The sequence below is a fragment of the Epinephelus fuscoguttatus genome, linkage group LG6 (assembly GCF_011397635.1).
Source record: "Epinephelus fuscoguttatus linkage group LG6, E.fuscoguttatus.final_Chr_v1".
NCBI classification, from domain to species: domain Eukaryota; kingdom Metazoa; phylum Chordata; class Actinopteri; order Perciformes; family Serranidae; genus Epinephelus; species Epinephelus fuscoguttatus.
The window spans coordinates 10,215,944-10,238,991 of NC_064757.1; the positions used below are offsets into that span (position 1 = coordinate 10,215,944).

Sequence of the window (23,048 nt, forward strand, 5' to 3'; positions counted from 1 at the left end):
GCATGAATATGTAGTCACTGTTATGGACCACAAAAGACGATTGCCTGTTTTTTTTAACATTCTTCCCGTAACAAACATCTGGGAATGTCTGATATTTTGCGAGACAGTGGTGCAGAACAGTGACACGTAACATCATGGTGTCTTCAAAGACACTTGCTGCCACTGTAATTTTTTAAAGCAGTGAACAACGAGGAAATTACATTCACTACCATTGCATCGAGGTGGAGGCAGAGATCTCAGAGACGTATATGTCAAAACCTGGGAGAAAAAACAAAGCTAAATGGCTAAAGAAATAGTGAGAAAATAAGTTTTTTCTTTAGCTTGCCTGAACCAACCCTTTAATGTTACAGCTTTCAGGATATTTCAAGCATACAATTGCTGATATAGACAGTAACATCATCACACCCAGGCTTATCAAACAGCAGCACATACAGCAGTCTCCAAACAGGAGCACAAGCAAGGCAAAATGATTGGATAGGTATGGAAATCTACTTGAAGGAAGGTCAAAGTGATTAAGCTGACATTAATGACAGGCCTAGTCTTCCTGTGAGAATGCTCACCGTAGCTGTCTCTAAACCCATTTGTCATTCCGCTTCCAACGCTGAAGCATCTGCTTTGAAGTCTCTACCACTAATGCTACACAGAGAGGTTAAACAGCTTAATGCTGAAGTCTGTTTCACTCCTCTCGCTCTCTAATGTTCCCCGCGTTTTATGTACCAGGGTTATGGCTCCTGGATTTCACATCTCAATTTGCCCCAGATAGTCCTGTAAAAGCTCCTCTCTTTCTTATTTGCTTTGTTGTCACTGTCAAAGGAAGAGAGGGGCAACCCGAAGGATACGGGACCGTGACAGACATGCCCCACCCATCGATTCACAGAAGTGGTAATAATGAAAGCATGTTAAGAAATGTTTATATGGGAGGCATGCACGGCTCAAACCGCTGCTGATTATGATGATGGGGCAGCTTTTACATTCAAACACAGCACTTAATCTGCTGAAGATTTGAAAGCCCTGACAACAAAAGGCAAGTCTTGAAAAATGAGATAATGAGCACATATAGCACCCACCGTGGAGGTCAACTTTAAAGCCTTTTCTATCTATCGCAGCATATGAATGGAATGATACAGTCATTATGATAAATAATACAAGATCTGAGGCGCTCTGGACTTACTTATTCTCCACTACAATGAGATTACACTGATGCATGTGACATTAACAATATCAGCAAACAAATATATGAAAGCATGAATGAAATGGAGACAGAGACCGATTTTCACAGCCAATTTGAGATTGCAGGGTTGCTGTTTGTGTGTGTATGTGTGTGTGGGGGAGCTACTGGCAAACAGCGCACAGAGCAGGCTGGCAGCGGAGGCAGCCAGGCTCACAGGCTGCAAAGCAATTTCACTGTTTGGCAATACTGTTGTCTCTGTGTGCGGATTAGAGCTGACACCAGAGCAACTGAGTCATGCTAAATGTAGTACAATCACAAGCTTTTGTTCCTGATCTAAAACCCCACTGCCTCTTAGATTCATGGAAGAGAGAATGGAAACAAGGCTAAGAAATAGTAACAAATAAGCAGAGCATTATTTCGCCATATGAGCGCAGCATTGCGACACTGCTAAAAACAACAGAGGGATAAAAGTAACTGGTAGTAAAGGCATGGAGCCAAAGTTTTTTAAAGTGAAATCAAATACAAGTCTTTTTTGGTCTGCTTTGATATCCGTGTAAATCCTTTTTTTCGGAGTGCTTAAAGGGCAAATAAAAGGTAATAATATGTGTAACAAATTCATGATTAACAGCACATTTCAGCTGATAGGATAGGATACTGCATTTCCACCTGCTTTGACCACACATTCTCATCACCTGGCTCTGCAAAGACTTTCTACAGGCCCAACTCTCTCTCTCCAGGTACCGTATTGGCCCAGAGTTGTTTTTGGGCCTGGCAGGACCTGGCAGGACAGACCCTGACCCGTCCTTTTCATGCTCGCCCACGGAAATGCCATCTGGCTGGTGTGAATGATTACCACAGCAACGGCCGGGTGACCTGCAGCCAGCAGGAACCAAGGTCACTCCACCTCAGCGCTTCGCACTTTCCCTGCCCTCTTTTCATCAGCCTGCAGGTGAATTATTCATCTTGTACAACTCGGAGGCACAAATCTACTGCACAAACACTAAAAAACTGCACACTCAGTTTACTCATATAATAACTTGTAATGAGAAAATAAATGTTCCGGTGTGAGCTGCTAAAATAAATAGCTTGTAGATGATATAGCAAGAATGCTGTTCTATGTGGGCTTAGATGGGGAAACAGCTGTCGTGATTTTACACGGTCAGAACTGGCCCCAACCATGACTGAATGAGAAATAAGTGAATTAATTGATTTCTGACATGTAGCTGAGGATGTCACATTTAAGCTACAGGCATGTTTGCAACCGGAGTCTTGTGAGAATATTTAGCAGAGCTTATGACAATAAGATACTGTGATCAGATCCATGCTAGTCTTGTGGAATATTAAATGTTTCAGTGTTAAAGACACTAAATTTCAGCAGAAAATGAAACAACCACTTCCATCACATTACATAACACATCTTGCCACATGATCATTACCAACAACAAAACTTTGTGTGATTGACAAACCGCTTGTAGAGCATCAAAAAAAGGGCACTTTTCCAAACTCTGCAGACACTGAAGACAAAGTCAATGTGCGCTATTCATAGTTGCTATAATTCAAGCCAATTTGCATCTTTATGTGCATTTTAGTATATTTCATTTTTCAGACAGTATGTGTGGACTAATGTGTGTATTTATGCAAGAGTGTATTTTTTACAATATAGCCTGATTGCACTATTACACAGTTTTATGTCTAGTTCACAATATATCCTGGACTACATAGATATGTAACTGAAAAGCCAAAACCCAGGGATCCTACACCTAAATTCATTTCATCCACCTTCCACCTTTTCCTCGTTGGTGGAATTATTTAGCCATTTTTATAAAGTGACAATAATCCATCTGCAGTAGATTTAGGCACTATTTCACAGCTAGTGGTATCAAAGTTAATTTACAGATAGGGTCATTCAAGGGAACACAAGCATGAATTAACACTTTTCTGCAGGTATCATGAATTTTCCCTCGTATGCCTTACGATGGTCACAGACTGGAGGCTACCCTTTTTTATTATATACCACTACATCACCGCTCATGACACTAGGTAATGGCTTGGGCATCCTTAAGGGGCAGTTCAGATTTAGCTCCTAGGCTACTCAGTCACATTTAATGAAAAACCTTGAATGTATACATCTATCATAAATGCTCCACGGTCCTCTGGAGCCGGGGTGCATGAGGATGAGAGCCTGCAGAGAGGACGCTTCATGAAGCCGCAACAACAATAGCTCCCTCGCCCCTCCGGATCCCAGCCTGGATGAGAGAGAGGTCCAGCGGCTGGGAGCTGGAATAACACTCGACCAACACAAGACAACCGAGAGCCACCAGATCTGATTTCTCCTCCTCGGTAGGCTTTTCCGAGGGACACGGACTGCCATGCTCCTGTCATTTCTCATGTTACAGAACATCAGTCAAACGGCACAGACGCTGCCCTTGCGCCGGCCGAGGCTGATTTACAAACATTAGCGGGGAATACAATTACACAGCCCCCCCGGCCGAGCAGCCCTATGCGGCTTCAGGAGAGAGGAGAGGAGGGGGGGTGAAGGAGTGGACACTGAAAACAGCGTTTAGCTTTCCCAACCTTATTCCAACGTTTGCTTTCAGAAATACAACCGTACAGTCTGTGAGCATTGTGCTTTATAAATTCAACTTTGAGCTCAGTGGGTGAAGCTATAGGCTGCGGAGCTGACATGCTATTTAATATAGGTACATGTTACGGCTGTGATACAAACAAACTGCTCACCTGCCACATTCTCCACGCTATTAATTAAAGACATGTTTGTGCCAGCGACATGAGAGTCCAGCGCTTCGGCGTTTAAACACTTGAAAAGCTCGTCTTTTAGGACAACTTACTGGCTGTATGTTGCTCTGTCAGTGGCGACTAACGTGTCTAAATGTACAGTCGACACCAATGGAAAATATGTTTTTCACTAAATGTCCGAACAGTACGTGTAATGACCACAAAATAAACTTTCCCAATCACAAATAAAACTTCCCGACATGCAAATTCTTCACTATACAAAAATGTAAAATTACAATAATTGTACTATAGCCTACTGAAAGATGCAGCAGCAACGCGACGGCCGTCGACACAAACCGCATAAAACATTAAGCTGGGTGAAAAAGTTACAGCCTACGTCCAAGAACAGAGGTTCAGGGGCGCATTAAAAGTTTCCGTACATGTAAGTACGCCGGTGCTTGTCGCGGACAATAAAGAGTAAAAAAGCTAAAAAAGCTAATGCATGTAAACACCAGTGCTGTCCGCGGTGCTGATCCCAGATCGGTGTGGCTAACACAGAGGCTGTGCTGCTCCACGGTCGCTCCACCGCGGATCAATGATTGAACTGAACAAAGGCAGAAGAGAGATCAATTTCTAATAACTATCAATGCAAACACCGCTAGCTTTCGCCTTACATTCACCCAAAACGACACAACACACACCAGAGTACAGTAACAAGACATACCGCTGGAAAAATAAGCCGAGAAAGGTGAGAATAGCACTAACCTGAAGCCGCCGTAGATCAAATTTCTTCCAATATTGAAACATCGATCCTACATCGGCGGCCATCTTGGGGGATATTGAGGAGATTTTTTTCAGCGGCTGCAATAAATATGTGGGCTGGATTCCCCCTCGTTAAACAACGTTTACGATCACCGGTCCCACTTTTAGAAAAAATAACGAACTGACTTAACACGAGACTCCACCGATATGTTTGACAAGTCTACCAACATGTTTTTGTGGCGGTGAGAAGCGAAAAAGTAGACGATATTTTTGGCGAAGTGCCCGGGTCTTTGAAAAGTAAAGAGCAAGTGTGTCCGTGCCTCCGTCCCCAACATTAACTGGACAATTGCACTTGATTTTGCTTTGGCAAAGTTATCAATACTGACGTAAAGCACGGGGTTGATCAATACCGTCTGGAAAAGGGAAGGAGATGATGTGTAGATTAGTGGAGTTCAGGGAATTTAGCCAAGCCTACTTTTTTTTTTTTTTTTTTTTTTTTTTTTTTTTACAGTGTTTATTACAGGAGCATACGGGACAGTAGTCTGCAATTAGAGGCAGTGTTGGAAATTAAAATAGGCTGCATTATCGACATATGTAGTCTAACTATTATTAGAATGCCGCTTAACATTAGTCCACATGTCGTTTTGTCACTGTGACCACATACACAGATTATGTCCACATTTTAATAGGGAAGATAAGATAAGTTAAGATCTTTTAATAATATTTTTGCCAAGTGCTAAGCATAAATTCAAATGATCAGAGTAGCCTTTATTCTTTTTATATTATTTTCAAGACCACATTTACTATACCTAGACTTTATTACCTGGGATAACAGCTAAAGTTTAAGCCCCCACTTTTTAATATTGAACATTTCATATGTATATATCTTTTTTTTTTTTTTTTTTTACTGTATTTGGATTATTGTGAATGCCTTTGCATCCATAAATAGTCAAAGTCTATGACTCTATTGGTCATGTTGTTTAATTGTGCACTTAAATGAATAGGAAAGCATAAGAATTTATATGCATGCATGCAATCTAAGACCATAAAACATATGCTTTAGGATTACAACAATATAACAGTCTCTATAAAAGTGAATGGCAGCAATATTCTCAGCAGATGTAAAGTGGTACATGTTTTACTTAGTCTAACTTATTAAAACATTAGTGTGCTCTTTGTCTACTTAAAATAACTCATTCCTCTGGTCAGGAAGCACAAACAGGCTGCTGTAGTGCTTCAGCACTGGTGCCAGGTGCTCCCCCTGCTGACACCACGGTGTTAGAAACAAGGTTATGTGCAGATGAGCATTGTGTGATTTCCTCCATTAATTACACCATTATCACTGAGTGAAGGTGTCCGTCAAAACCAGCTGTGAAGTCCACATTCCACCTCCTGGTCACTGTGCACCAGCCTCACAGTGCACATTGCTTCTAGCCAATATGAAAATCAGGTAGAAAATAATATCCTCATGGGTCATATTTTTAGCACTGCAGGGGACAATGACATATTCCTCTGCCATAGACAAACACCTAAGGGGAAGGAAGGGGAAGATTATTAAAAGTTTTGCTTATTGCATTTTATTTGTGGCTCTAGGGGGAGGCTAAAATGCAGGATTCAAATATAACTAGGAAGATAATTATAAATAGAAAAACCAGAATTCACAAATGAGCTATAGAGAACAGCTTCTAATTTTTACAACTCATGAAGTATAAACAAAAATATTAGTAAATTTAAAAAATAAAAAGTCTGCCCTTATTTGTATCTTTGGTTTCTTGACTTAGTTTTGAAACATCCATCATCGGAAATTAAGTTTTTGTGCTGATTAACAGGAGTAGACGGTCTCATCAGTTTACAGCACATTTTGTTATCTGATTGTTTCCTTATATAGAATAACTCTCTGAGACACACTGAGACAGAGAGTTAAAAGGGCAGCGTCAGCTGAGAGTGAGGAGTGACACCACAATAAGCTGAACTTCTGGGCCGGGACATGTCACTGAGTAAGGACCCATAGTGCATCTTTGACCTTGTGTCCGTGTTCAATAGTCCATCCTGCTCAGACCAAAAAACTCTCTTTTGCCAGCAGATCACGCAAAGTATTTGTAATCGCAGACATTTTTAGATGCCAGATAGGAACACTGTGTTCTGGCTCAACAGGAATGTGGAGCACACAGGCTTGGTGGGGACCCAGGTGGGACCTAAACCCACAATCTCCTCCTCCAGAGGCTGATGCTTTGTCTGCCGGGCCCCTGAATCCACAGTCAGCCTAATGAAAAATAGCAGAATCTCATGGCCTCAATCAGTTCTGTACTTCTGAATATAATCTTGACCTCACATTCACCGTTGTGATCAACAAAGCACAACGGGCCTCTTCCAGGAACCTGGTCACCCCATTCAAATTAATACCTTATTCTGAAAAAGCTTAATCTAAAAAGTAATGCACGGTTACTTAAAATGAGGACTGTGCGCACAGAAGGGAAATTATCCAGGAGCAAGAAAATCATTGTGTTGATGAGGTCAGTGGATGAGGGATTTCAAATAACTGTGTTTCTTGGGAAGAATGGCAGAACATCTGTTTGAAAATGCTGACAGTGTATTTAATGAAATAGCATATTGTTGATGAGTGATAGAAGCTTCTTTGAGCTAATTTGGGGATTTTATGATGGTACAAAGCACCACCTAAACCACATTTCTACAAGCAAATGATTTCATGTCTTCGTCATTTCATGTCTACAACAAGTTTCTACAGCTACTGTTAGTAGGTGTCTCTTATTATCCTCGAGGATATGAACACATGGATTTATTACTGAACAAGCCTATCGGGCCTGGGGGCCCAAAGTGCTGGTTGCCCACCTGGCCTTCACCTGCAAGATATGACTAATGTACCAACCAGGAAGACACTCACCATGACCACAGAAAGACACAAAAAGACAACAAAGAGAAATTCAAATAGATACAAAATAACTACTGAAAGGGGCAAAACAACCACAAAGAGACACAAAACGAGTACAAACAAACACAAAACAATCACAAAGAGACACAAAATGAGTACAAACAAACACAAAACAACCACAAAGAAAAAGAAAATGACAACGAAGAGACACAAAACAACCACAAAGCAACACAAAGTAACTACAAAGAGACACAGCACAACCACAAGGAGAAACAAAATGACCACACACAAAATTTCCAAATGACTACACACAAAATTTCCACAGAGACACAAAATCATGAAAAGATGCATTACAACTACAGAGAGACACAAAACAATAATAAAAAAGAGGCAAAATCCCCACAAACTCTGTGTCTTGCTCCCATGTAGGAGGGTGGGGCCTGGGGGCCCATTGTCTCATGATCCACCTATGTATATATAATGCTTTCTTAGACCCTCTACGACAATCATCAGCAGAGGATTAATTGCTGAAGTATCTGACAACACGTCCACTATTACAGAGATCCCAGCACACTGACTCAGGCAGACTTGGTGGTATTATAAATCCTTTCACTTTTTAGTTTGTAAATTTTTACAATTGGTTACAGCATTTATCACCTTGGTTATCATAGCAACCTTTATCTAATGAAACAAGTGCACAAAACAAAGCAGAATGATCACTTGCCAAAATATGACAGGACTTTGACTGAGCAGGTTCACATGTGTTTTAACAGCATGGAGGCATAGTTTTGAGAAGGAGCAAAGTCTTGTAACTATAATTATATACATTTCAGTAGTCTTTTATTGTACCTTCCATTGAACTTGGTAAAAGTATTACTTACAATTACAGTCTGAAGCCTGTACTTCTCCAGAGGGACCCACCTACTTGTTTGCATCTCATCCACAGCTGAGCTAACATCATGTATGTTATGCAGAGAATCATATTCCAGTTTATAACATCACCCTACTTCTACACCTACCTCAACCAATCAGTACAAGGGCCTGCCTGTACTGACTAAGGTACGTAGCTATGCATCTGCACTTTGACTGTATTTAAAGGAATATTTTGCTGGGTAGGTGATAAGTGAACCTCATGAAGGTTTATTAAAATATTCATTAGAAAATGTGATAATGTCTTGCAATTTTTATGAATAGGAATTATAAGAAATTATATCATAACATCATGAAAATATCTAATTTAGCACATGATGCAGTTTAATTCCTGAGTGATTTTATTGGAACTAAAATACAGTAAACTGAGAACACACATAACAATGAAGTGTTTGTTTTAAATCAGATGGGACAACAAATGCACAGTTGCTGAGAATGAGTCAAGATCACATTTCCATGGTAGTTCGGATGCTGAATGCTGTGGGTTGCTAGCACTACCCACTGGACAAGATAGGTAAGTGAATGGTCAAAGAGATAAAGGAGTCTGCAGCGTGGAAAAAGAATTAACTTCACTCCACATGTCCTAAATATTAGTCAAAATGGTTGCACTTTATCCTCTGTAGTTGCTGTCACACTTCACTATAGCTTTAGACAATGTTACTGGTTTTTAGAAAATGTGGGCATTTAAAGCATTTGTCTCTATTTGCTGGTTAGCCTTTAGACCTCTGTCACAGCACACATTTGGCTTGTCAAAGCAGGGGCAGTATATGTGTAACTAATAACATTACCAATGCTCTAGTAATTCATGCCTGTGAACCATTATGCACAATACCAGGACCTCGTAACTGGAACATCTAATTGCAATGCAGCCTTAATCAAGGTTATTAATTACAACTGTGCTGTTCATTCTATGACACATCAAAATCTCTGCTGTGAAAAAGGTGTATTTCAGTCACATAAATACTTGTAATTTTCTGAAAAACATGAAAACAAAAGCTGTTTAAAAATGTGAATAAACCAAAATTTAAATAATCACCATGAAAGCTATAATTAACTATTTCTTCATCCAAGTGACCTTGTGTTGTTTTCATCCTGTTAATGCTTAAAGCACCAGTTCTACAAAAATACCAAAATAAAAATGTATATATCTTTTAGTAATTTGGGTAAAACCACTCTGTAATTCAAACCTTTTTTAAAATAAAGAACCAAAGGTAGAAGTACCCATCATGTAAAATGGCCCATTTCAGATACATATATATATATATTACTGGATATAATTGATGGGTTTATGTGTTCATCACTTTCATGTAGCATGTGGTAAAGCAGCTAAGTGGAGGTGGTTTAATGGTAGCTAAGTGGTTTAATCTATAATAATACTTCATCATTTATTAGTTGATTAGATTTTGTTTTACTAATCTGAATCTGTATACACATTTAAATGTTTCAGTTAAGACACGTACTTTGAATGAGAGCTTTTTTTATTAAAATAAATAACAGGGGACCATTCCTCTGGACTCCACATGGGAGTGCGGGGTGACCTACAGAGGTCCGAGCCCCCATTGTCCTCAAATCCCCACCCTGGTTAGTTTCGCCTGTTCCTCATTAACCCTGCTGTCACCTGTTGCCCGTTGCACCCATCTTCCTCTGGTGTTTAGTCTGTGTGTTTCCCTGTCAGTGTTAGGTCGAGTTTTTGGGAGTTACCTTTGCTTTTGCTGTAAATTCATTTTCTCATAACTCATACTGGCTCTCCAAGTTGTAACATTTTTTTGTCAAGAGAAGTCATAATGAGTAGCCTACCTTTTATGACACTTCATTACTATTTTGCTTTTGCATAATGTGACTTGAATTCTCAAAAATGTGTAAAATTACATTTATTCTACATTATTCAACAGTCCAGAGTCTGTTAATATTGTGTAATTCATGTCAAAAGTTAGACTATAAGACACAATATGTCTCTGACTTCACTGTAAAGTCCATTCTCAGTATTTGTGCGCTGGAGGTTTCATGTTTCCACATCACACCCATGAGCTGCATACCAGACTATGATTGGCTCACAAACTAGATGTGATGTCACAGAATGTAGCTCCTATGTACACATGTTCAACTGAGATTTAAGGTGTGCAAATAGAAACTTTCCTTCTTGTGATTACCTAATTTGCCTTCAATTAACACAAAAAAATCAGCTTTACCACAGTTATAATTAACATGTCTGCTAACTGGTTAAGGACCAGAGATGTGCAGTATTTTAATTAAATGTAGTTAAAATGCATATTTCATTGCTTTTGAGTGTTTAGTAATTTGTATTTTGCAGACAGAAGAAAAATGTAAGGGTGAAGTACTATAGTTTTTATTTCAAATATTTAAGAATACTTCATTTTTGATATGTAATTTTACTCTCCAAGACACACTTTATTCCTGGCTTTAAACTGTAGAAAAAAAAATTGTAGGTCTACAACAATTAGCCCAAAACACTGCAAGTCAATCAGGTGATATGTCCTGTCCGGTCCAGCAATGCACTTATTGTGAACTACTGTATTTAATTTATGTTACAGATGTACACAAAGGAGAGTGGGCCTCCTGTTATTTAGTTTGTTGTTGGTATTCAGGGAAGGGTGGTGGTTCTTCCTGTACTGTTTTGTACTGTATCATGCTCTGCTGTAATGGTGCTGTGTTGTGTCTTGTGCAGTTGTTTAATCGTTTGTTTTTAAACTCCACTGCACTTATATTTATTGCTCTAGAAAAAGACCTCTACTATTGTCATCTGGAAGGACTAGTGCATCACCGAGGCCTAGCTGTTCAGTTCCCCTAGTTGCATTTCAGTTGGCTTTTCATGCAGTCAGTTGATGGTCACTTTGGCTGACAGATAATATCCAGCATGCACCCCTGAATTTGCAGCCTCCCACTACAGAGTTATCCTGATTGGCCACCTCAAATCTCAGATTTGGGAAATAAGAGGAGGTTAAGGGCAGACCCATGCTGAGGCTACTAAAAGCCTAAAATGTGATAGTTTGTATTCTAACACATTTTCTTTTACCAGTGTCTTGTAGGCCTGTTTTACTTTAATACAACTGATGTCTAAAGGATACTTATTGATATTTGTGCCCATCTGTGTTAAGGACACAAAGCAAAGATCTGTGGCTGAGTGTATCATTATCTATACTAGTTCACTTTCATAAAATGACAACTGTCCAACATTGTAAGAGCATGACAACATTGTTCATAAAACGCATGATATGAACAATGTTTCCTACTAATGTTTTCCACCGCGTAGTGTGCTGTAGATGATCATAGTCTTATTGGGGCTCAGAACACTTTAGCTAACAGTTCCGTTTATTGTGCTACCAAGAAACAGCTCCAATCATAACATCGTTTCAGTCCCTCTGGAGCACTAACAGGACAGCTGGGTGATGGATCCCATCGAGTGCAACTGTCAGTCTAAAACAACTGTCCATTGTGATCCAAAGCTATGTCCTGTTGTTATTCCTGGGTCTCAGTAATGGGGTATGTGTATTTGGCTATTATCCCTAAATCTCATGAACTCTGACAATGGAGGGTGGCAGTGGTGGTGAGGGAATAGTCTTCTTTACCTGGGCCTCTGACTAAACAAGGCATGGAGTATTTATAGCCCATAAGCATGCGCCATAATGCAGGGGAGCGGGGTCAGTATATCTACCCCTTGTTTTGCTTGTCGCTCCGTCATAAAGCAGCGAGGATATTGCTCATCAGCTACCACTGAAATATGGTAAGTGAACACAGATTTTATTCCCATTGCATGTAATCTTGTTTATATCACCACCAGACTGCAGGGAGACATTCTGTTTCTGCTAAATGTGTTAATATAGTATTTTATATATTCATGATATACAGTCATGGCATATTTTGATGAATTATACATCTTGATCTACTCTCACCAATGATAATGAATCAGTATAGCCCATGTCAATATGCTTATGGGTACTGAATATAGATCAACAAAAAAAATCATCATAGGACAGCACTCCAGTTGTCCTATTGATGACTTATTGATCATGTTTGCCTACTCACAATGCTGAAATAAAATAAAAGCTATATGAATTGGTAATTCTAACATGGAAAGGAGAACAAGAGAGAGGGAACATGATATGAAGGAAAAAGGGAAGAGGATGAGACAAGGGAAGTGTGGAGGAAAGAAGACAAAACGAGGAAGGGGGAGTAGAGACAAAGGAAACAAGGAGAGGTGTTAGAAGAGGAGGGAAGAAAAGGAATTAAAGACAGAAGAGGAACGAGGGGTGGTAGAGGGAGAGAGGAAATGAGGACAGGAGAGGAAAGGGGAGGAAAGGAGTTAAAAAAAGAAGAGGAGAGGAGACAATAGAGGAGAAAGGGAAAGGAGAGTAAATATAGAGGTGAGGAAAGAGGAGAGAAAGGGGGGAGTTAAAATGGAAGAGGAGAGGAGAGGAAGTGAGGAGAGGAAAGTAAAAGGAGATGAAGGGGGAAGAGTAGAGGAAAGGAGAGGAAACAAGAAGAGCAAAGAGCATGACAGGAGACAATAAAGGAGGTGAGAGGAAATGGAGGAAGGAAAAGGAGAGGAGCAACAGGTACAGGCTACAAACAGATTAAGTTTCTGTTGGTCCTCTCGGGATGATCGGCACTGGGCAGCATCAAGAAACAGCACATTCTGCATCCCATCCCATGATTGCATGAATCCTCTTAAAACAAAATAAAGAAATAAATGAAGCTGAGCGCCAGAGGTCCCGTCCATGAGATATAGAAGTGCTCGAGAGCTAATCCACAACAGGGGTTAGACAGCAGCTGTCGAGAGGCCCGTGAATCCAACCAATATGATGTCATCGCACTGCATCCCCTTTACACTGTTTTTCACAGTTCCTTGGCAGTCATGTAAATAACTCGACATAATCCTTGCCTCCCAGGGATTTCTGATCAAACAGGGCTCAGTGTACCCTCCTGTCATCACCCAGGCCCTATAGAATAATCCCCCGTGTGATCCTGGGACTGTGGGAGTGCGGGCAGCAGACCACACCCTCCCCAGGCTTAGTCTGCATTCTCACAAAATTGGAGGCTTGAGTAAATATTTCCATAACAAACTGACAGTGTTTGTAATCCCTCCTAATGAAATGCGTGCCCTGGTATAAACCTTGCCTGTTGTGCAATTAATGCCCCCACACTCTGTAACTTTGCTGATCATTGGCTCGTTATCATAAGCACATGTGTCACAGTGAAACCGATAATGAGTGAAGCTGAAGCAGAGAGCCAGGTGATGATCGTGCCATTAGTATTGGATCTAATTAGAGTATCATTGTCAAACCCCGCAGGCACCCAAGAAAGCAAAGAAGAGAGCGGAGGGAGCCAGCTCCAATGTGTTCTCCATGTTTGAACAGGCCCAGATCCAGGAGTTCAAAGAAGTCAGTGCTCTGCCAAATGTTTTCTTTCACACTGAATATGAGCAGTTTACATTGTGGTGAATGCTCACTGTGCACACTGGAGACACAGCATGTAACAATGAATCCTCTGCAGGCTTTTACGATCATGGACCAAAACAGAGACGGTTTCATTGACAAGAATGACCTGAGAGACACTTTTGCAGCTTTAGGTAGGACCACCTGTGTGTGTTTACATGTATATGTGTCTTTTGTGTTGTGAGGTATCAACATTGTCACATTTCATAAACGTGTACCCAGCTGTGAACCTTGTTAGAGCTGAAGCAGTTGGTGGATTGGCAGAAAACGATTATCTGTTCAAAGTTATTTTTCAAGCAAAAATCCCAAACATTATCTGGTCCCTGCTTTTCTTTTGTCTTATCTAATGTCAACATCTTTGTCTTTGGACTGTTGCTAAGACAATAAACACATCTGAAAGTGTCACCTGAGGTTTCTGGGATATTATAATAAGTGTTTTTCACTTTTTTAAACATTTTATTACAAGGTTGTAAGCACTGATTCAACATTAGGGGGGACCAAACCTGAGGTGGTCATGTTACCTTTTCATGCATGTCCTAGCTTAAGTGGTATTATTATTGGTATGATGTTACAATACGTTTCCCATCAACAGTTGATGGGAACATCAACAGATCCTAATTATAGACAAAGATAGCAAGTGGGATACGCTCAGAATGTAACGGCTGAATGCAAACTAATCCATGATGTTTGCCTGCTTGCCTTCTGACAGGAATTCAGCATAACATTGTGAGAAGATAATCATTCATAATATTGTCATTATAGCTGTCTTTCCACCAAAAACTGTTGTTATAGTACCTACAGAACCATAGGTAACCCATACGGACATGTGCCTTAACCCTAGATGCCATGAGCGTTTCCACCGCAGGTAGTAATCATAAATGTAAGTAGGGCTGTTTTTACTCACTGCTCCGTCCAAAGTTGCCAGTGGCTGCTGGCAGTGGCCTTTGGGGTGCACAGGGAATTAAATTATTTGTCCTCTATCTTTAGCCAGCTAACTGATAACTAGTAAGGATGAAGAAAATCTTTTCATTTTATAGTTAGTGTTATAGTTTAAAAAACTTGCCACGGTTTTAACAGTGGTTACATAATCTTTAACCAGCCACAACTTAGCCCTGAGCAAGAGTGACGGTTCTCTATTGACCAATCAACAGACTACAGTGTTTCTAGCTCCACCTTTTAGTATCAGATCCGTGTGATAGGTACCCCAACAGAGGGGTGATGAAAAATGGGGACAGTATGGAACAGTTCTGTTGGTACCATCCACAACTTTTCACAGTGGAAATGGAAAAATAACCGTTCTAATGTGTACTGAACTGAAGTAAACTGCTTGGTGGAAACAAGGCCGTTCATAACACTTTACAAAAACTATTACAGTCGACTGTGAGGCTATGTATCTCTCACATATTTTAGTCTTCCACTTTTTGATACAGTTGAAAGACAGTACAGTGTTTGACATTGATTGTACCTACCCACAGCCATCTAGCAACAGCTTCTGCTGGGGCACCGCAACACCACTTGGATAATCCACATGCAGAACTGTAGTTATTCTAAAACCAGTATTAATAATAATAGCAATTTGTTAAGTAAAGTAGAATAGTATAGAATTAGTGGCTTGTTTTATAAGGCAACATAGGCAGCTGCCTAACTCTGATCTGCTACTGGTCCACCTTTGACCAAACCGCTTCATCAACAAACTGAGAAATTAACAGTTGGATTGATCAATAATGGAAATAATCGTTAGTTGCAGCTTTAAACTCACTCCAATATATCTGCCATCCTTCTCTAGGCCGTTTAAATGTCAAGCAAGAAGAGATTGATGAGATGCTGAAGGAGGCACCAGGACCAATTAATTTCACTGTCTTTCTCACCATGTTTGGAGAGAAACTAAAAGGTGAGGGGGGGGGTTCATTGCAATTCTTAGAAAAAGATATTACTTTTGTTTGAATTTTTCATCAACTCACAGCTGCCACTGTTCATCTTCAGGTGCTGACCCAGAGGAGACCATCCTCAACGCTTTCAAAGTCTTTGATCCTGAGGGGAAAGGAACGTTAAAGAAAGACTAGTGAGTAACAGTGTAGTGCTCTGTTGTAGGATGAGGAGCCAATCCAGTCTGCTGATCATCGCTGCTTGTCTTCACAGTGTGACCGAGATGCTGACGACCCAGGCAGACAGGTTCTCCCCTGAAGAGGTCAGTGCTCCACCTCAGATGATGTTACAGTATGACATTGTTGAGTTTGAACTAAGGATATTCCTCACTCCAAATGGCAATCCTGTTTTTATTTTTGACTTCATGCCCATAGATGGAACAGATGTTTGCATCATTCCCACCAGATGTTGCAGGAAACCTAGACTACAAGAACCTGGTCTACGTCATCACACATGGTGAAGAGAAAGACCAGGAGTAGATGATGTCCTCTGAACATTTAAACCACTGAGTCATGTTTGTGCTGAATTTAGTTGTAGCATGTACAGGTTTATCTCTTACTAAATTACATAGATGTTATCTATTGATATGTATGAGGTGAAATTAAAAGTACATGTGACCACATGTTTTGACATTACTGGCTCTGAGATATCTTTGCTGAATGAATAAATGAAGGGAGTGTTGATATCACTGGCGGTAGCACTGAAAAAGACATGTGCAAAGGTCCGCTCATTTATATTTGCACAACCATAGTTTTGATGATGTGGGAGATTTCCAGTGGTCAGGATGTTAAACATGCAGGCCTGAGGATGTTAGTTAATCCCAGTGAATAAAAACAACAAGTACTCTTTTCCATTTGGCTCCAGGGAGATAGATTTGTTTGCAGCTTTCCCTTAGTTTCAGCAGGAAAGAGCTGTTTTAGTAGTGATATTTAATTAGCTGTATACAGTCATTTGAGTTTTAGTCCAGTGCCGACTGTACAGCAGTAGGATATGTTTAGGTTAAAAAAGAAAATATGAAAGATATCTGTGCTCTATGAAAAGAGCTACTGGCCAAAGGGAGCAGCTTCCCTTATTAACCAGCTACTGACAGCTGCTCTAAGCTAAGGGGTCTGTTTAGGAAGAAACTCTTTCCTTTTCTAAGTGTTCCAGTTTTCCATCTAACTTCCTATAACCCGAGAAGATTAAAATATATATGACTCTATGTTATTTTCTTTGCAACAAAAAACAAAACAAAACAAAACAAAACAACTCCTACGCTTTGTCTACCATACTTATTACTTTCTGTTAAGGGCAAACCTACCTAAGCTAACAGTGCAACTTTACTTAAAGGTTTTATGTTTCTTTAAAGGGAAGTTTTGTTTGCCATACACTGAAGTTTCGTAGCAGTACACTCTAAAATTTGCTGAAAATTTTCTGTTTTATCGCTTAATTTTACTCACCATTTTCTTTTGCTATAATCTATTCTTACTTAGTAAAGTTTACTTGACAATATCCAGTGTAAAATTTACTACAAAGTCATGTGTGGAAATTGGTGCCTAACTTCTTCTGAGGAAATTTCACTCCACATTTTTCTCAATGTACTCTATATATGTTAACTGCCACAACACTTGACAGCTCTACTTCAGAGTTCAAAGAGGCTTGTTGTGAACACAATCTTGTGTTATCCAACATCTCATTTTCAGTTGACAAATTGTCAAAATACTTAAGAGCCTGTCTTTTCAACATAATTGGCTGAAATTAATATACCAATTATTACAGCATCATTGTCACGTGTCCCTTTGTACTCAAAATTGCTGCAGAATTACCTGATAAACATTTCCCTGTTTTTACTAACACAACTATATTACTGTGTATGGCTTACCAATAACTGAGCCACTGTATACTCTGTAAAAAGCTGCTGTCTGTTTTCTACTGGCACAAACTTCCTATAGATAGATAGATAGATAGATAGATAGATAGATAGATAGATAGATAGATAGATAGATTATAGGTTAGGTTATAGCAACAAGTAATCAAACAGTATGTGGACAGTAGAATATAGAAAAATAGAAATATAAGACATATACAAAAGTTAGTTGTACTAAAATTTAAAATATACAAGAAATATACAGTAATAAAATAAAAAATATCAAATTGCAGGGGTAAAAATATCAATTATATACACAACACAGTGAGAAGTGAAGTAGAGGTTGTAACAAAAATGTGCAAAACAGCTACAAGTGGGCAATTAGTTATTACCAGCAGTGCAAACAAATGGTTGTAGTGTAACTACAAAACACTAAACTCCCCATGTGCTCTTTTCAGGTGGGGTGCTTCTGTTTGTGCATCAAATATTTTAGGATCATTTGATTTGCAAGTTAATTTGTGCTCAATTGAACAACAATGAACTTCATACAAACTGATTTGTTGTTAGCACCTTAACTAAATTTAGATTGTTTTCAAATACTCTACCAACACATTTGAGATTATCACATCAATTCCAATGCAATCACAGTGCTTTAAAATATTGGCTGTACTATTATTATGTCCATTCTTAATTAGGACCATGAAATAACTACTGTGAAAAGATCATACCTAACTGCCCTAACTGTCAGATCTTTGTATTATTATTATATATGACAAGGAAATAAAGAAAATTTCTGTCTTCAAAGTGGCTCCTTAAAATCGATGGTCATAACATCTACTTAATAATTAAGTTGGTGTGATGCTATTTTTCCTGTATTTTTACACTGTACAACTCAGCTTTCCCTAAATGGGTTACAGGGTCATTCTACATCCGGTACAGCAGGGGGCAGCAGCGGGGCAGCTAGCAGCAGCCTCCTTGAAGCAGCTGGCTAGCTGTACAAGGTGCGGCAGAGAAAAACACAGACGGGGCACCATAGATAGCTAACAGCTAGTCCGGCTGACGTTTATTTTTTTAGTCCCTGTTTCTTGTTTCAAACCCCAAATTGGATGTAGTTTTTTCTAAAAACTGTGATGTCTACGTAGCTTAGTAGATTTTAAACGTGTCAACGAGCAGCTAAACAGAAGCAGGGTCACACCAACATCTTTACCCTCAGCCGGAAAATCAACTAGCTAACATTAGGTAGCTAATGCCAGGATAGCTAGCGGGCTAGCTTTCACAAGTGTGTTAACGCCAAGACCTAGATTTGACTGAACCGCTTTTATCAACGCCAACGCTGCAATGGCTGATGTTGACAAGCTCAACATAGACAGTATCATCCAACGACTTTTAGAAGGTAAGGAAATGTTGAAATACTGCTTATAAATAAAACATTAATTCGGTTATCTGCATGCTGTTATGACAAACGCTAAGAGTAGATACGCGTCTAGCTTTAGCTTATGTGTTTTGAAGTAACCAGCCATATTAGTTAACGTTAGCTAACCGTAATTAGATACTCTTCACCTAATGTGTGTTTGGGTTGTGACTGTTACTATACCTGAATGGCACGAAACGACATGTACTTGTTCCAATACAAATTGTGTATCTCAAACAGTACTGCGTATTCCGGCGCGGTTATATGTTCCCCTTTTGTCCCACACTGCCTCAGCATAGAGATACTGAATCAGGCATTGCCAACTTCGCTTCAACTGTTGTTTGTGCTGACCTTTTGTTTTTGTTTTCTTGTTGCAGTCAGAGGGGCAAAGCCTGGCAAGAATGTGCAGCTGCAGGAGAATGAGATTCGTGGATTATGCCTGAAGTCCAGGGAGATCTTTCTCAGTCAACCCATTCTTCTCGAGCTGGAGGCCCCTCTCAAGATTTGTGGTAAGTAAGATTTGTTTGTGTATCAGAAATAAATACATACTCAAATGTAGTTTTATGATAATCATGTCTGGCTCCTTTTTTCAAATTTCACCAAGGGGGTGATTATGATTCAGAACACAATTATATACAACTCACTTTGGTGCTGTGCTGCAGGTGCATTGATATACCTTTGTCACGCAGGTGATATCCACGGGCAATACTATGACCTGCTGAGGCTGTTTGAGTATGGCGGCTTCCCTCCAGAAAGCAACTATCTGTTTCTGGGTGACTATGTGGACAGGGGGAAGCAGTCTCTGGAAACCATCTGTCTTCTGCTGGCCTACAAAATCAAATATCCAGAGAACTTCTTCCTGCTGAGAGGAAACCATGAGTGTGCTTCAATCAACAGAATATACGGTTTCTATGACGAGTGTGAGTATTGTACCACCCTGGCCAGTAAAATTATTTCTAAATGTCTGTGTTTCTGCAGACATTTAATATCAGTTTCATGCAGTAGTAAGTAAGTAAGTAAGTAAGTAGTTTCAGTTAATTTGTGGTTTTAGCTCTGTGTTTTGTCTCTTGTACTCTATACTGTATAGTTTAAGTGCACTTTGGCACACAAAAATGCTCTTACTTGTTTTTGTACCCTTCACAGTGTGGAATTTTATTTCTTTTTTTTGGTGAAATGTTTAGGTAAAAGAAGGTACAACATCAAACTCTGGAAGACCTTCACAGATTGTTTTAACTGTCTCCCTATTGCCGCCATTGTTGATGAGAAAATCTTTTGTTGCCACGGAGGTGGGTCTTCATTTATGAATTTGTAGTAAAAAACAATTTTTTAAGTCTATACATTTATGCTGTTGTTTTTACATGTGCAGAATGTCCAAAGTCGTGTACTTTTGATGGGACTCATATTTGTCTTTTAATAATGCTGTCTCTGCACATTGTCAACTGACGTAGGCCATACCGATGTGTAATAGGTATTGACCTCGGTATCAGTGTGTTTATTTGTACTTTTGCTGCTGTTCCATTTAGGGCTGTCTCCTGACCTTCAGTCCATGGAGCAAATCAGACGCATCATGCGCCCCACTGACGTGCCCGACCAGGGTCTGCTGTGCGATTTGCTGTGGTCTGACCCAGACAAGGATGTCCTGGGCTGGGGAGAGAATGACAGGGGTGTATCATTTACCTTTGGCTCTGAGGTGGTGGCCAAGTTCCTGCACAAGCATGACCTAGATCTGATCTGTCGTGCCCATCAGGTAAGTACAATGACCTCTGTTATTATAAACAGACCTGTGACATGGCTGTATTTTGGCAGCTCACTGAACATACTGAATACAAGTGATACAAGGACTGCAGTTCGTCACACACTGTGCAGACAACTGGCACAATACTGTGTACTGGACAGTGGTTCCCAACCTTTTTTACTTGTGATCCCTCAGAAATAATGCAATGTTCCCCTGATCACTGGTTGCATACAGTATGTCTAGTGGTTGTGACGGTTCAGCAGAAGCTTTTTTCTCCTTGTTTCATTTACAAATACTAAGACCTGAACAGGTAGGGCCAGAGGAAGGTCTGAAAATACATATGGTTTTGTGTGGCAGAACTGTATGTGTTCAGCTTTCTAATTGTGTTTATCATCTTGTGGCCCAATGTGGGTGGTGCGACCCATCTGGTTGGGAATCACTGTGCAGAACTTTATCTGACACTATTCATAACAACACATCCATTCAAGGTGTCATTTTCTTGGTGTGTAAACCTGTCTTTTCTACCATTATTATCTCATGCAGGTTGTTGAGGATGGCTATGAATTCTTTGCAAAGAGGCAGCTTGTCACTTTGTTCTCAGCGCCTAACTATTGTGGAGAGTTTGACAATGCTGGTGCCATGATGAGTGTGGATGAGACCCTCATGTGCTCTTTTCAGGTAAGGTGCCTTTGCTTGTACGTTAAGTGTTTTGGGGCAGTATGATTTGCACCTGAGAGTTACTGTAGTTACTTTTTAAATCTCAAGTTGTGCTGCGTCAACATTTGCTCACCTGCAAAACAGAAGGCCCCATTATTAGGTGTTTTACAGTGCTGTCTATTCCTTTTTGTAGATTTTGAAACCAGCTGAGAAGAAGAAGCCCAACGGCAGCCGTCCTGTGACTCCCCCTCGCAACATGGTCACCAAGCAAGCCAAGAAATGAGTGTGGGGGACACACAAATGGCCGGAGTCTTACTCCTCTGTTCTGCTTTCGTCCTCTGCATTTGAAGGATTGGATATCCTTCATGCTGCCAATACCGAAAAGATATTCACTCCTACCCGATGAAAGCAAAATATTTTGTTGTTTTGTCCACAGGGGTAAATTGATATGTCACCATGAAAACCTCAGGTGTTTTGCACTCCATTTTGCAGCTAGTCTTTGCCACATATGACTGTTCAATCAGGAAAAATGTAACAATACGGCTACTTATGCACAGGAATGCCTTGTTTGAAGCTGTGCACAATTTTTCCAGTTTCTTTTATGTTTTGTTCATTTGTCATCTTTTCCTCACTCTGTCAGTAATGGGTATTAATGGCTATAAAACCAACAGGGGAAAAAGTCACAAACACCTTTTTACTTATGTAAAACTTTATTTTCAGTTTATTTACGGTCAGTGTCATGGGATATTGACCTTACACTGCATCATCACATTTTTAAACAAGTCTTGTGCTAAATTAAATGAATAAAGAAGCACTCTTGTAATGTCTAAATCTTTCTAATAAACTTGAGTGTATTTTAGGGGGAAGTTGGTCTCTGAGTGACATATGTTTCTCACACTTATTTGCTGTCTAAAATTCACTATACAAACTGATTAACCATTGCAAAATTATTATTCATATTATTACCTTTATTCAAACTTGAAAAAACGATTTAGGGCTGGCGCTCATTTACAATGATGTCAAGTATAAAAATAAAAAACATCACAGTTGAAGATTAAACGATGCACAGAACAATCATTAAAAAGTATATAAATAGAAATTTAAAATACAAATTGTAAAGGCAAATCAACTGAAACTGAAATATTTACATATCTAATAAAAACAATTCATTACAACAAGTGCAAAGAGACGTTTAGTGGTCAGAGTTCATAGATTTAATTCAACCAAGGGTTAAAATGCAATGCTTGTTATTCAACAATATTTCCTGAACAAAGGGTCTCCCATAAGGCGACACCCACAAGGGGGAGACAGAATATACTGCAATATCCAATTCGGTTATGAAAATGTGCAAGCTGCCCTAGAAATGTGAAATATTATATTTAAAAGACGATACAAGTCGGCATGAAGAAGAACAACATTTTTTTAAATATATCTTTTAGGGAGTTGGCTGTTTTCGCTGCCTATTTTTCTCCACGTCGGTTTATGATATATATCTCAGGTAACATGTTATTTCTATGCTTCAAATATATATATA

The 23,048-nt window shown here is 39.6% G+C and overlaps 3 protein-coding genes across 6 annotated transcripts in view; 2 read left to right on the plus strand and 1 right to left on the minus strand.

Annotated features, from left to right (window-relative positions):
- The window catches only part of cux2b (cut-like homeobox 2b), a 108,285-nt gene extending 92,341 nt beyond the window's left edge, over positions 1 to 15,944 (minus strand). For 2 of the 4 annotated variants that reach the window (XM_049578937.1, XM_049578936.1), the window contains exon 1: positions 4,670 to 4,990. In XM_049578937.1, the coding sequence (XP_049434894.1) occupies positions 4,670 to 4,732 (63 nt within the window). In that variant the 5' untranslated portion in view covers positions 4,733 to 4,990. Of the gene's footprint in view, positions 1 to 3,907; positions 4,008 to 4,669; positions 4,991 to 15,900 lie in introns of those variants that run through there. The other 2 variants (XM_049578939.1, XM_049578938.1) reach the window with 2 other exon arrangements.
- On the plus strand, positions 12,100 to 16,500 carry myl2b (myosin, light chain 2b, regulatory, cardiac, slow). The gene is made up of 7 exons (XM_049578953.1): positions 12,100 to 12,228; positions 13,796 to 13,885; positions 13,998 to 14,073; positions 15,726 to 15,830; positions 15,923 to 16,001; positions 16,079 to 16,127; positions 16,240 to 16,500. Exons 1-7 carry the CDS (start codon positions 12,226 to 12,228, stop codon positions 16,342 to 16,344), a joined length of 507 nt encoding a protein of 168 aa, XP_049434910.1. The 5' UTR covers positions 12,100 to 12,225; the 3' UTR covers positions 16,345 to 16,500.
- A 2,204-nt stretch (positions 16,501 to 18,704) lies between these two features.
- ppp1cc (protein phosphatase 1, catalytic subunit, gamma isozyme) lies at positions 18,705 to 22,380 on the plus strand. The gene is made up of 7 exons (XM_049578950.1): positions 18,705 to 19,104; positions 19,500 to 19,631; positions 19,812 to 20,042; positions 20,304 to 20,408; positions 20,646 to 20,869; positions 21,401 to 21,535; positions 21,708 to 22,380. The coding sequence occupies exons 1-7, from the start codon at positions 19,050 to 19,052 to the stop codon at positions 21,795 to 21,797; spliced, it is 972 nt and encodes a 323-aa protein (XP_049434907.1). The 5' UTR covers positions 18,705 to 19,049; the 3' UTR covers positions 21,798 to 22,380.
- Positions 22,381 to 23,048: the final 668 nt, after the last annotated feature.